The sequence below is a fragment of the Molothrus aeneus genome, chromosome 1 (assembly GCF_037042795.1).
Source record: "Molothrus aeneus isolate 106 chromosome 1, BPBGC_Maene_1.0, whole genome shotgun sequence".
NCBI lineage: Eukaryota > Metazoa > Chordata > Aves > Passeriformes > Icteridae > Molothrus > Molothrus aeneus.
The window spans coordinates 10655286-10669626 of NC_089646.1; the positions used below are offsets into that span (position 1 = coordinate 10655286).

The 14341-nt window shown below is 41.8% G+C and overlaps 1 protein-coding gene across 4 annotated transcripts in view; it reads right to left on the reverse strand.

Annotated features, from left to right (window-relative positions):
* Positions 1 to 14341, reverse strand: part of DIP2C (disco interacting protein 2 homolog C) — a 309262-nt gene that overhangs the window by 130278 nt on the left and 164643 nt on the right. For 2 of the 4 annotated variants that reach the window (XM_066551265.1, XM_066551256.1), the window contains exons 2-4: positions 14174 to 14245; positions 11436 to 11603; positions 1855 to 1965 (exon numbers count right to left, since the gene is read on the reverse strand). In XM_066551265.1, the coding sequence (XP_066407362.1) occupies positions 1855 to 1965; positions 11436 to 11603; positions 14174 to 14245 (351 nt within the window). The remainder of the gene's footprint in view (positions 1 to 1854; positions 1966 to 11435; positions 11604 to 14173; positions 14246 to 14341) is intronic. The other 2 variants (XM_066551280.1, XM_066551271.1) reach the window with 1 other exon arrangement.

A 14341-nucleotide genomic window follows, 5' to 3' on the forward strand; every position in this document is an offset into this window, starting at 1 on the left:
TATACTGCAAATTAAATATTTTTCTTATAGTATTACCAAACTAGAATCAGTACAGTGAAATTCAGCTGTGCCACAGAACCACAGACTGGAGCAGGTCAGCAGGAACCTCTGGAGACCATCCAGTCCAACTCCCTGCTCTGGGCAGGGTCATCTACAGCACACTGCTTGGGGCCACATCCAGTAGGGTTTTTAATAGCTCCAAGAACGGAGACACCACAATTTCTCTTGGCAACCTGTGCCAGTGAAGAAAAAAAAGTTTTTTCTTAGGCTTAAATCAATTTTTTCATATTTGAATGAGTCTGGCTGCATCCAGCAAGAGGCATCTCTCAAACAAAATCCAGAGCCTCCACAGTCAAATTTACTCCTCGACCCTCCATAACCATCAGGTCCTGGCTTCTGACTCTCAGCTCACCAGGGTCTCTCTGCCACAAAGGCTGGTGGGTGCTCTCTATGGCTCCCTAATTCTGCAGCTGCAGGAGGGGCAGCACCAGATGAACCAGTCTGTGGCCTCAGGCTGCTGTCTGAGAAGGATGCTCATACTGCAGCAGCCCCTGAAGCAGTTCAAAAAGCTGAGCACACCTAACCTCCATTGAGGTAAGGTGTAGTACATGCAGTTTACACCTTCAAATGTTAAGCGTAAAGAGTTTCAGAGCTGCCCAGATCCCTCTGAATGGCATTACACATGTGCTACATCAACTGCTCCTTCCAATTTGGTATCATCTGCCAGTGGGTGAAGAGGGCACTGTCTCACCTGCAAAGTCACTAATGAAGCTACTAGGGTACAGGAGCCCAGGGGTACTCACTCCCTACAGTACCCATCAGAGACTGGGGTCCAGCTGGACTTTGTGTCACTGATCACAATTCTCTGAACTCAATTTCAGCCAATTTTCAGACCATCTCGCTGTCCACTTATCTTATCCACATTTCACCAATTTGTCAAGGAGAATGTTATGACAGACACTGTCAAAAGCCTCACTAAACTCAAGGCATCCAACTTCCACTGCTCTTCCTTCAACCTCCAGGGAAGTCATCTCATTGTAGAAGGTCATTAGGCTGATCAAGCATGAATTGACCAAGCTACTAAGAGAACTTTGTGAATCCATGCTGTCTACTCCCAATCACCATCTTGTCCTTCATATGATTAAAAAGAGCTTCCAGCATTATTTGCTCTACCACCTGCTCAAGAGATTGAGAAGAGTCTAGCTGCCCTGTAGTTTCCCAGACCTTATTTCTTGCTGTTCCTGAAGACAGCAATGTACTTGCTTTCTCTCAGTCGGCAGAAACCTCCCCTGACTGACACAACATTTTGGGGCATTGCAAGTGGACTCACATTGGTCAGTGATGCATCCCCATCATGTCCCACAGACCTCTATTCATTCAGTTTGTTCAAATATTCCCCATCCTGATTCTCCTTCACAGAGGGTAGGTTGTCATTGCTCAAGACTTTCCCTTGGGTCTCAGATGCCTTGGTTTCCAGAACTCAAATATCAACAGCACAGACCAAGGCAAAGGATACATTAATTATCTTGGCTTTTTCCATGCCCTTTGTGACCTGATCTCCTGCCCCACTCAGCAGTGGGACCATGTTTTCCCTACTCTTCCCTTTTTTACTGATGTGCCTGTAAGGAGGCTTTTTTGCAGCCCTGCACACTCACTGCCAGATCCAGTTCCAGATGAATCTTGGCTTTGTAACTCCACCCCTGCAAGCTTGGACAGCGCCTCTCTACTCGCACAATGAACGTTCCCCACTGTGAACTACACGAGTTCACAATAAACTTCTTTTTAAAAAAGCAAGGAACAGAACAAGACATTTGAAATTTTCATTCCAGTTCTGGGGTCTGCAGTGGCACTCACCCGATCTGTAGCGCTCATCCCGTGACCCTGAGGACCTGCGGCGGTGATACCGGGAGGAAGAGGACGGAGTGACAGGAGTCCGACGTTCTTGTGGTAAGGCCTGGTCCACCCCTGCATCAATGAAAGAAAACCAAACAGCTCACTCTGATTGAATTTTGGAAGATTTATAGTGAGGAGGAGTTCAGCATACACTAGGAGTAGGAAATGAACATTCAGTGCCTAAAGCGCGTCGTGTCAATTGGTGGCACACTACTTGCCTCTGGTCAGCTTTTCTGATGTGGTTATTTTCCTGGTTCTCTCTAAAAAACCTTTTTTCCAGGGTCATGGACAACATAGAAAGAGCAAACAGACAGTAAGCTTGGCATTTTTTAATCTCACAAACAGATGACTTTTCATAAAGTAGTATTTAGGAAATATTTTAATGAGCTAATAAAGACACCATTGCAATGGATATTGAAACCTTCCTGCAAAATAGTTGTTAGGAAAACTTAGTGTGTATCATCTAAAACCTCATCTGGTTGGATGGTGTCAGCTGGTGACAACACAATTCTAACCTATGGAAACTAGTTCCTATGGGAAGGAAACTATAATAATATCTATAGTCATTATTACCTATCAATGGTCAGAAAGTAAACTATAACTGCACCAAAGCAGGCAGAAAATAGTAACCTGTCCAAGCAAAACAACAAAAATAGCCTTGTAAACCTGCAGCATTTGAATATGCTGAGCCTAAACACCCAGTATTTTAAGATTTAAACCTTTTATTAATCCCTTTCCCATAGTGAATTTGCTTTTTTTTTCAATTATTTTCTTGAAAGCTTCTTAAACTACTATTAAACTACAGTAGTAATATAACAGCAGCATGATATATCAACACTTCTGAAATTGATGTTCTTTGACAACTTCCAGAGAAGAGTGAAGGCAATGATTTAAGCAGGAAAACTCAAACAAACAACAGGAAAAGAAAGCAAACCTGTATCTGTGATAATAGTGGCATGAAGTGGTTCCCTGCTCTCTTCCAGAGAAGAGCTGAGCAGACAAGGCCAGCTGATGCATCCAGCTTTGAGCTAACAAAGCACAGAGTCTTGGGTGTGTGATGCACAGGGGTAAAGAGCAGGAAGACCCAACAAAATTAAATTGATTCTTTCCTACAATTTTTTGCCTGTAAGAAGTAGTTACACACCACGTGTAACTGTAAGAACAAAAGTAAAACTGGCCCCTTGCACTTAGGGCTCAAATGTAGGACTAATAACTTGAAACTGGATTCAACAAAACAATGCTTGGAAATATGCTCATATTTTTCAATTAAAACATAATGCAAAAACTCTCCACTACTATTTCCAAACAGTTCAATGCCAGCTTATTGGAGAGGGACAAGAGTTTACATTTGTGGAAACAAGAATTTCTATGTAGACTACAGACCAACCGAAAATCCTGTGATTACTTCAATCAGTCTCAGTCGGGTTGCAATGGACTCTTTAAAAAAGCATCTTTTGAAAAAAATTGGCATTGTATGCTTATTTCTCTGTGAAAATAGACTGCACTCAAAATCCAGCTTTTCTCTTAAATCTCTGGATTATCAGCAATGTCAAGTCTGCTTTGATTCTGTGGAGGAACGGCTGCTTGGCTAAAAAACATGCTTGGAGTAAAATCTCATAGGCGCCTAAAAGACAGAATGAATCCATAAATTTTCCTCTACTCAGATTGTGATTAATAATTCACTCTCTTAAATCAAATAAAATGTCTTCATTTAACTCTTTTGTCTCCATACTAGAGTACTGCATAATTTCACTTGCTCTCATTTCCCATAATATTCTTTCAGTCAGGTGAACCTGACTGCTAAATCACTGAAATAATCAAAAGGAGTACTTTCTACTCCCTTTTATATATCAAAATAAATACTTTCTCCTCCCTTTTATATTCAGAATTTTTCCTCCTTTATTTGGTAAACCTGAAAATGACCAAAATACAGTTCATAATAAAAACAATTTAGACTGAATTTTTTCCAAAAAATATGTTTCAGTCTGTATGAAATGCTAAACACCATTACTCATCTCAGTCCTATCACCCTGTTCTAAGTTCTTCCAAGCCTTCTGATGTTTACATTCTTATAACAAACTTTCTCACATGCTTTTCTCTAAATAATTATTGTTTTACATTCTTTTCTGGAGAAGGAGAAATTTGATGGACTGCTGGTTTGTCCAGTGTCATTGGAGAGGCGGCACTGTCATCCTCCAATCCACTGTCACTTTTGAAAATCTATAAATGTTGGAGTCAGAAATTAAACTGCTCTTCTTTTTACCTTGGAAATTCCAGTTGTTTTATTTCGTGTCCTATAGCAACAGTCCTTATCTACATCATCAGGAATGAAATAATTTCTGGGAATCACATATATTCACAAAAATCCTAGAAAAACACACCTAAAAAATCTACACCTAACACCGAGGCTGTGTGACAGAGGTTTTGCTAAGGAAAAGCAGTGCCACATTTCCCATAGCAAGTGACTTGTGTAGAGCAATGGCACGTGGAGAAAAACAAATGAAGACAATTGAGATGTTGCCGCTGCAATACAACATCATGATGACCCAGGAAGAGGAGATTAACTGCATCTTCCAAACAACAAAACCACATGCAATAGGATTTAAAAACATCTAGGGGAAATTGTGAGGAAAAGCATTAGTTTCAGAGGTACACAACTGCTGTAGGAGGGAGATCTTCCAGGCAGACCTGAAAGCCATTGGGCAAAATTCATTCAAGCCTGTGGCTTCCTTCTCCTAGCTTAGTGACAGTGAGAGCCTTAAAGTCCCTTTTCTGCAGCTGTGGGCAGTACACAAACACCTTTTTCAGGAGCAAAATAAACAGTGCACATACAATAACACCAAACACTGACCCTGCCATGGCAGAAAACACAGGACACCCAACTGGCCAGGCAGTGCTGCTGCCCACAGTACTCCCCAGCCCTGCCAAGGGCTCTTCCCTCCTCCAGCTCACTAAGGAGATTGTGTTTTTACTACAGATACATTAAGTGTCTCATCTAATCTTAAAACTGAGACACTTTAGCAAGTTTTATTTCCTTCTACTTTGTATACATGTGTTTGTTCTTTTAAGTAAGTCGGTTCTGACCCAATGGGCAACATGAAGTTTCTTCAGGAAATAGGAAGGAGGGAGCCCCAACTCATCATCCTGCACCAGCAGTCATTTAAGGCAATAGAAAACTAAATGAGAATATCAAAATGTCTTATGAGATCTGGGGGATCATTTGATGGCTTTACTTCCCACTTACCCATATATATAAAAACAGTGAGTAAATCTCTACCCAAGAGTGGAGTAGGACAGGTGAACTTGGCCCACTGACAACACCAATTAATATAAGGAAGTTAATTGTGTGCTAAAATACAAGAAGCTCTGCATTGGCCAGCTGTGAGGACATCTCTTTGTATTATGTTCCTCTAGGGTGAAAAACCAGAAAGAACTGCCCCACTTTGGAGAGACAGCAAGGAACTGGATGACAGTTCCCTACTGAAGGGGCTGGAGCAGGAATTAGCTGGATTGTCTGGACTCACATCTTGGCTCCCAAGGCACCAGCAATGGTGTGAGACGAAGGACACAATAGCAAAAGGACACAATAGCAAGGACCTACACACTGCCACTCCTGAGCCATGGGTGGGAGTAAAAGCCATGCAGAATAATGATTACCATGAAATCAGTGAAGTGTTGCCACAAATAATGAAGTGGTGTTAACAGCCAAATTGTTCACCTCCATGAAGGCTGTAGCAGTATACTGCAGTAAAAAGAATTTTTTTTTTCACTTCTGAACATAACTAAACCCAAAAAATTGATAGCTTTCAGAGCCAGCACAAGGGTCTGTGAGTTAAGTGCTAATGCTTGTTCAAGTGCAGCTTTGCCCAGACGTGCTTGTGAATCGGCCACGTGACGGCTGGAGAATCCATACTTGGATCAATTCCTGAATTGAAGGAGGTGGCAAAGCAATGAATGGCTTTCCTAAGAGAAAGGCCAGTGTCATGCCAGTGCCCTGTGCACAGACACAGTCACTGTCAAAGCAGCATAACTCTTAATAACACCATGGCCTACCCCAGTCTTGCAGCTGAAGCAGGACTTTACCAGGTAAGCATGATTATTAGCACTTGTGATTGACACTTTGCAAGCCATGAAGAAGTTCAGGAAAATAAATATGCCTGGAACACAGCTATTTTATATGAGAGGCTTAGAAATCAGTGCTTTGTGGTCATCACAATACACACAGGCATCAGCAGGTGCACTGGAGCAAACAGACATGTTCCTAACACAAGCTAAAGCTCCTAAGACACCTTTGTATGTCTACAAGAGGGTGTTTGAGCTACACGTGTTTGAGCTAAGCTCCCATTATGAAAAGCAGAGACCCAGACCAGAACTCAGGATTCTAAACAAAGGTGTCAAACTTTGCAGATGTTGTGGACTGTGATTTCTGGCTTGGCCAGAATGGCACTGTCCCCTTGAAGTCCTGTTTTATGTGTGCTCACTCTGTGCAGGTGTCTCCAGCACCATAGGAAGTCCTGAACAGTATCAGACACCCATTTTCAGGCAACTCTGTAAATCCAGTGAAGCCTTGAGAGCTGTGCAAGTGGTCAGTGGAGGTCTCTGCTTTGGAATAAACTGAAAAGCTCTCTGGGTTTCAGCAACTGAATTAACTATATCTCTTCACAAAAGAATGGAAGCATAAATATAAGGTTCATAGACAGACAACTTAATGCAGATATATCAATCCACAAGTCCTAATCTGCAAGCTGGATCCTGTCTTGACTGAATTTAACTAAAAATGCAAGAGCCTCAGTAAAGCTATTTAAGCAATACCACTGCAAGCTGGATAGCTTTATTTTTAAGTGCATGGAAGGTACAAAACTGTCAGCTGGAAGCAGGCTTCACCTCTTTTTGATTTTTTTTCCCCCTTCACCTCCTTGTTCCTCCTTTCTTTATTACTTCTTTTTGTAGCTAAATTGCAACACTATGTGCTGATAACATGGCAATAGCTGCACTGCCCTCTCCAACAAAGGACAATTATTACCTTATTGTCAGCTGACAAGCTGCTTTGATGTATCTCTTATTCCTATGTCTGTGCCAAATTCTTGAATCTAAAAATATTGAAAAGCTGAAATGTCTAACTGACAAAAAATGGAAGGCATTCTTAGACAGAGGCTACATTTATTGTTCTAAAACTAACTTACAATGTGTGCCCCCAGGAGAGAGAGCTGTAGGATAAACCAAACAACTCCAGGGCCAGTGGGAAGGAAGGCACACAGTGCCTGCAGTGCAGTTTTAGGAAACAGTATTTACCTTCCCTTCACAGTACTTCCTGAGCTTCCATTCAATGGCTGATGGCTCAGCTTTAAAGGCAAACCCAGGTATGAACACACAGTATATTTTGTAAACATGCTAAATGTCACACCATCCCCACGGAACTCCTCACTTAGTGCAGCATTTCACTCTTCCCATCAAATGTACAACTAAGTAATGAATTCACTGCATAAGCCAAGGGAGACTTAAAATGCAATACTCTAACCAAAGACATCCAGGAAAGTGGAGCTATGTTCTGCTAGAAAAATCTGGAAAAATGTAATTTCTGTTTAGATTTGTTTAATTAAAAGTTTTCCTTCACAGGTGAGCTTACTCTTGGTCTGACTTAATCCACATACTCCAAATTTTCTTTCAGTATTGCAATCTCAATTTTGCCTTCCAGCATTTCCTTGAAAGGTTTAGCTTTCAATTCAAACTCAGCATGGATATCACAGGCTTCTTTTTTTCTCTCCTTTATCCCAGTGATGGTGGACATCACATTATAGCTCCAGAGCACATGTGATGTTTGGTTTCCATTTTCCTTTCCACAGCTTCAGTGTCCCATTTGAAGATTCTATTTGGAGAATATGTAAAAGAAGACTACCTATTCACAAAGCAAACATCTTCACCATGGGCTAGTCAAATCACACTGCAGACAAATTCAGGCAGCACTGTAAATTCCAGCAGTTTCTCATTTGACAGTGGCACCCAGCTCTTCAAACACCTCCACAGGCTCCACCTCCTCTGCTTAACACTGGCTAAGCTTTAAGGCCCTCAGTGGTGTTTCTCCTTTCTACCCTCTATTGCTCACCTCTGACTGAGACATCTTTCCTCACCCATTTGTCAGATTTTAGACCAACACTTTCATGTTTCTTCCTATGCTCTTATGTTCTGCAGGTGGCCTCCAGGAATATCAACAGATATTTCCTCAGAAATCTTCAAATTCTTTGAAAAACATACCAACTCTAATGTGTACTAAAAATATCCTCCACCCAAAAAACATCACACCAAGTGCTGAAACCACTACTTGCATTACTAACAGATTTCATCATGTACTCATTAGTTAAAAGGGAAGGAAGGTATTTTCTGCACTGTGTTTAATATTATGAGGTCTTGGTACAGGATAGGAAACAGAGATGCCATCAAAGCCCAAAGAATTATAAAATGGTAACTGGACTCTCAGGCATGGTGGCAAAACCAAAACAGTAAGCATCAAATTTAAGTGATGGCCTCAAGGGGTACTTCTCAGAGGCTTTCAATACCTTCCTTTTTATCCAAACTAAGCTCTGCAGGCATCCACCAATTCAAAACCAAACTCTTTTTTAAGCCCAAGACTTACTAGGCATTTGTCTGTGTGCTATAGTTTCTCATCTGTGAAACATCTGTCTCACTGTTTCAGGGATGTGCCCCATGCTGTGCAATGCACATGCCTTTCAAAGAGATCCATGTTCTCACCACACTCTCTTTGAAATGCCCCATCATGGTTATCCCTTGGTCAGATCTTTGAGAATTAGAAAGGCAGATGTGATAGGAGTACTTGTTAGTATTAATAAAATGAATACATGAGAGTATTTTTTTCAGAATCAAATTTTGTTTAAATATTTCCTTGCAATCTTTTCAATCTAAATAATGTTGCAATATAAATAATGTGTGTGGAAGAAAAAATGAAATTGTAATTACCAAGTTTACTTGGACTGCCTTAAGACTTAGCAGCAGGAATAGCTGAAAGCAAAAGCATGCACACATACACATATAAAGTATGCAAATATATGCACAGAGAGCAGATATTAATATATGTGTCATGCTAATAGGAGAGGCTATGGAAATTGGTTCCTGTAATTCTACAGAAAATTGGTTTTTTGTAAGGCAAAGGGATCTTCTGCACAAATGTATTATCTTCTCTGCCCTGCATAGCTTGAAATGTTCCAGGCTGGTGCTGTTGGGGCTCCAACAGCAGGAGGTGCAGGGATCTGTCTCTAGGCATGTGAGAGGAGCAGCAGGTGCCTTTTAAGCACCACATCTCACAGATTTATTAACCATAATAAATAAAGCACTGATGACCGGTCCACATGGTTGCACTACAAATGGAGCTACACTGGTGGTACCAATGATGGGAAATTACAGAAAGCAATCTAGTGGAGACACAGCACTTGATTAAGAGAGAATGAGCCACCCATGTCTGAGCAGTTAGAAGCAATGCTTAATTGATAACAACATTGTCTGTGAATGAATAATCAAATTTCCTAGCAAAACACTGGAAGTGAATTGGGTAAAACCACAGCTTATGGGGAATACAGGTAATTAAGGGTTTTTTCTTATAGGGTGAGTTTCTCTTTATAGTGTGCATGCAGTTGTCCACATTATCTTACCCAGAACTGAATTATCAAAGCAAGATAAAATTCAGAAAGTTATTCTGAAATAAATCTCTGTTTAAGTGGTTGCTTCAGCTCTTGGCTGTCATGGCTCCTCTACAGAGGCAGTAAGAGAAAGGTCACCACACAAGAGGGACTGGGATGTATGTACAGATATAAAGGTCTGGATTCACTATTATTTTTAGATGTCTGACACACGGACGCACTAAGAAAAGAAAAATTGCTCTGCACACAGAACATCTCCAGCTACAAACTCACATCCTGAGAAAGCATCTTGAGGAAACAAAGCTGTACTTTTCTCTCCCTGACTTAAAGCAGGTGGGGATTTAATGGGAATGAAAAGGAGGCTCCCCCCCATCCCTTCTCCCATTAACACTGCCAAATGCAGCACATCCGTTCCGGATTTCTGGATGTTCGACAGCCTGGCTGGAACTGCACAAATGTCCTTTGCATATGTGCAGTCTGTGCAGCATCTGGATGTGTCAGACCTGCTGTGCATGCACTGCAGAGTCAGCCTGCAGATGTGCAGTGGATCTGGCACATCCCCTGTGTGTCACTGCAGGTTTGCTGTTCAGTATGTGACAATACCCTCCCTGGGATTGTCCTGTCAGAAACAGGGAGCCTAAGAGCCAGCTCCTACATCACCTGGAGGAGTAGCAGCCACATGGTTGCCTGGCTTTACCTTTCATTAATCCCACTCCTGAAAAATAACAATTCTCCCTTTCTAAAATGACAGCACCCCAATAAGCATGACAAAAAGTCAATGATATGTGTATGTCTGTTCATATATTCTACAGTCCTGTTACTGGTTACATTTATCACATGGTTTAATATCACTAATACTGTTAAACCTGAAACTGCAATTTACTTTAAATCCTTTCCATTTTGCAAAAATCTCATGCAGAGGAAGTTAACCATGTCAGACCGAGGGAACCTGACCTGGAGCAGCCCTGTGTAAGAGAAGAAATACAAACACAGTCAGAATCCAATATAGACCTCCTCTATAGAATTATAGTAAATTGGTTTGAAAAGGAGTAGAGAAGGTTTCTGAAATAGATAACCCTTTTACAGGTATGTCTTGTTCTGACAGAACTGTAAATCTTATCTTCCCTCCAGCCATCTCTTACAACATGTCTGGACAGCCTGTGCAAATGTGGACAAGCACACAGGCCAGAGTGTGATGGCCTCCATGTGCCCACATGGTTGACAAGAGAAAATCTGGTTTTGAGGAGCTGTGGATCCTCTGCAGCCTTGCTATAAATGGAGAGATAAAGCAGAATGCCTGCCACCAGCCACAGGTCCTCCCAGAGGGATGGGTACCTGGGAAGGCCACAGTTCTACAGGCATGGCTGGAGTCATGCCTTGCCTTGCAGAGATGTAACCCTGAGAAATGTTCTTCCTTCAGCTTGCCCTACCAGCCTGATGCTCCTGGAAGTCAGGGAGAAATCTCTACTTGAAAACAGCATAGAACTAAGGGTGCTTAGACTTTTACAGCTTCCTTCAGAATCTGGTGAGCTTGGGCCTGTTTAGAGCACTGTAAAAAGGCAGTGCCAAAAAGGGAATTAGAAACACATGCATTCCTGTGTTTCACCAGCTTATTGTGTGCAATCTCCTCCAAAGTATCCATGGTATGGAAGCCAGAGAAGTGTTAATACGTTCAAACGTTACTAAGATGAGCTATTCCTTCTCCCTTCCCATCACTTCACTCTTAGGCAGAGAAAGTCAGCAACGGCCTTGCAGCTGTCATCCTTTGGTTGTCCTGCCTTGCAGCTGGCAGCCCCATGTCCATCCTACTGATGTAGGCTCTACCAGAGGCTTCCAGCTGAGGCACAGTTATATACAGATATGGACTGGAAAAGATACATTCATGGTGCTCACCAAAACGAAAATAAAAGAGAGGCCGGTTTCCTGCAGTGCTGGCTGCTCTCTCTCTAGCGGCCGCTTCCCGGATGTCACAGACACCAATGTTGGCAGTGCGGAGCATTCTTCTGGCAGCTCCTTCACTGTGTTGCAGTCTACACCGAACCGCGGCAGCTCCATTCGCTGCTGTAACAAGTTGAAAAAAACTAATTAATTCACGTTTAGTTTTTTTACATTTGTTACAGCAACGAGTGGAGCTGCTGCCCCCATGCAGAAGAGCACACACGCACACGCACGCACAGACACCACAGGACGCCCACGGAGCCAACGCGGGTCGATGTTCCACTCTGCCAACATGGGCGCTACGAGCGTTAGCAAAGGTGCAGCAGGAGGACTGCGTGTCCCAGCAGAGGGGAAATGCCTTTGGATTTCCTTTAGTGTGTTGAATGCAGTCACAGAATGCAAATTCCTACCCTTTCCCAATGCCTCCCATCCCAGCAAAACTCATGTCCGTTTCCATACTGGTTTAAAATGTCTCTAAAACCTCTATTCCCTTATACCACCAAGATCCAAGTCCGTCACAGCTTATAAATTCTTGCATTGCCCATCAAAACAGCTTATGATTTATTTTTTTTTTTTTTAAAAAGGCTAATTGGTGATGTATGTGATTGTTGAGATATTGACAGAGGCTTACAAAATGCAGCATCTGTTTTGTCATCCTACTTCTTCTTGGGAAGGATTCATCTCTCCCTTCCTAGTGAGCAGGGATTTAAAGCCACTCAGATGAATAAGGTCTTAGAAGGATTATATCAAATTGAACCTTTTCAGGTTTTGTCCAAAAGGTAACACAACAAAACAAACAAAAAGTACAAAGACAGCAAAAGACCCAAGCACAAGTAGTATCCATTTATGGAGGAAAATACTTTAATACAGCAGAAGTGGTGTCTTCCACTGTAATAAAATAATCCATTTAGCCATCAGCTAAATGATTGACCTTAATATATTTACAAGAAAATAGTGGACAATATTGCAATAGTTTGCTTTTCTTGATGCTATTACCTTCACATCCATATTTCACATTCCTTGTGAGGGATTTTCCAGCAACTGGGTGAGCAGAAAATGTTCATTCCATCTTGTCTCATCCTTAAAACAGCTCTAAGTCAGCTACATTCTCAATCATGACCTCTTCAAGTTATTGAATGGACCTCACCACAGGACTGGCTTACAGATATCCCTCTGCTTCTCCTTACACTGCCAAACTTCAGTATCACAGTAGAGACCTTGAAAGGTAAATCTGTGAGGGTTCTCCAGGTTCTCTCTTTCATCATTACATGCATATGAACCCCCAGCAGTTTCAGTCATGGATATAGTTTGACCAGAGGACTGTGAGCCTTCTGGAGAAACAGCTCTGTTTGCTTGTGTGAGGAAAAGAGAGTAACAACAAAAAAAAAACCAAAACAGATTCTGGTCCCAACTGTGCTGCTGCATTGAGGATTGCTGTGAGGCTCTCCATAACCCAACAAATCTAAGCAGGTCTCATGAGAACCAGCTGTGAAGACTAATGTATGATAGTCAGGTTGGACCAATAAATACCCAGAAATTTAACATACTGCACCTCTGGTATTGTAATTCTGTTGATTTGATTTGCTTCACTCTCTAATGGCTCCCAATGGTTTGGATCGTCACAGACACCCTCAAACCAGGCTGTATCACTTCAGAAAACAGAGGTGTCAGTAACACTAATCTCTGTTGTGGAGTTCCCACCAGTGGAGCAGACCAAATGAAATCCAAAGGCACAAAATCAGCATTCTGCTATGGAGTTAGACAATAGATATACAAACCTGATGAAGAGAGAACAAGGCAGTGCCTTCACACATCAGCAGTTTAAATAAAACCCCATCAATTCCACTAAAAAGGAAGGATTTCGTATAAGAAGGAGAAACCAGTGCTGAGGCCTGCAATAAAATCAAGGCTCAGAGAACAGCCAAGCCTAAGTGGAGCCTCTGTAAGGTCAGTGAGACCAGGAATGCACAGGCACACTCCTCTGAGACCAAGAGAGAAGAGAGGTTTACACCAATACCTACAGCTACACATTGAACTTGTGATCCAGTGCCTCACAAGAGGAAAACAACCCTGGAAAGTTCTTATACACGTATATGAAATAAATTCAACTAAGCAATCCATTATTAAATTTAGTTTGAAGGCACATTTACACCTTTTGGGCAAGTGCATGCAGCCTATCCCTCAATACTAAAACCAGGTATGTGTCAGCTGCCCACATGCCTTAGGACAAGCTGAACTCCAAGGATATTGATGGTCTCTAGTGTCTTCAAAAGTGAGACTTGGACAGGAAACCCAGAAGTGGAGCAAGTTACAAAGATCCAAGGTTCTCTTCCACTCTTGCATACTTCTGTTCAGAAAACTTCACATGGCTGAGATGTTAATGAGTTGGGACATCATGTTTTCCTTTGGATTCTTGCATTCCTTCCAACAAGCAATGCCTCTCTAACAAGCCTTGGCTGAATTAATTTTCCAGACATGACTGCCAAACCCACACCAACGTATGTAAAAAATGTACACACACATCAAAGCAGACATATATATAAAAATACACACAAAATGGATGGAATAAGCTTATTCTGCATAACAATATCTTTGTTTCTGCCACATCTGTTTCTTCAGAGATGCAGATTTCTACAGTGGCAACTATCAGTACACTTGACATCTTCATATATCACAAGCACAGATACACATACCGGGAGGCTGTGGCAGGTAGGCCCCAATTAATTTTGATCTCTTCTTTTCATATCCCTTCTGTGTGATGTCACCTGCCAAGAAAAGAAAGGGATAATCAATAAGATGTGGATAAAGGCAGTGTATAGCTTCTTAATGGCAGCACCATCAGCTTAGCCACCATTGTACTG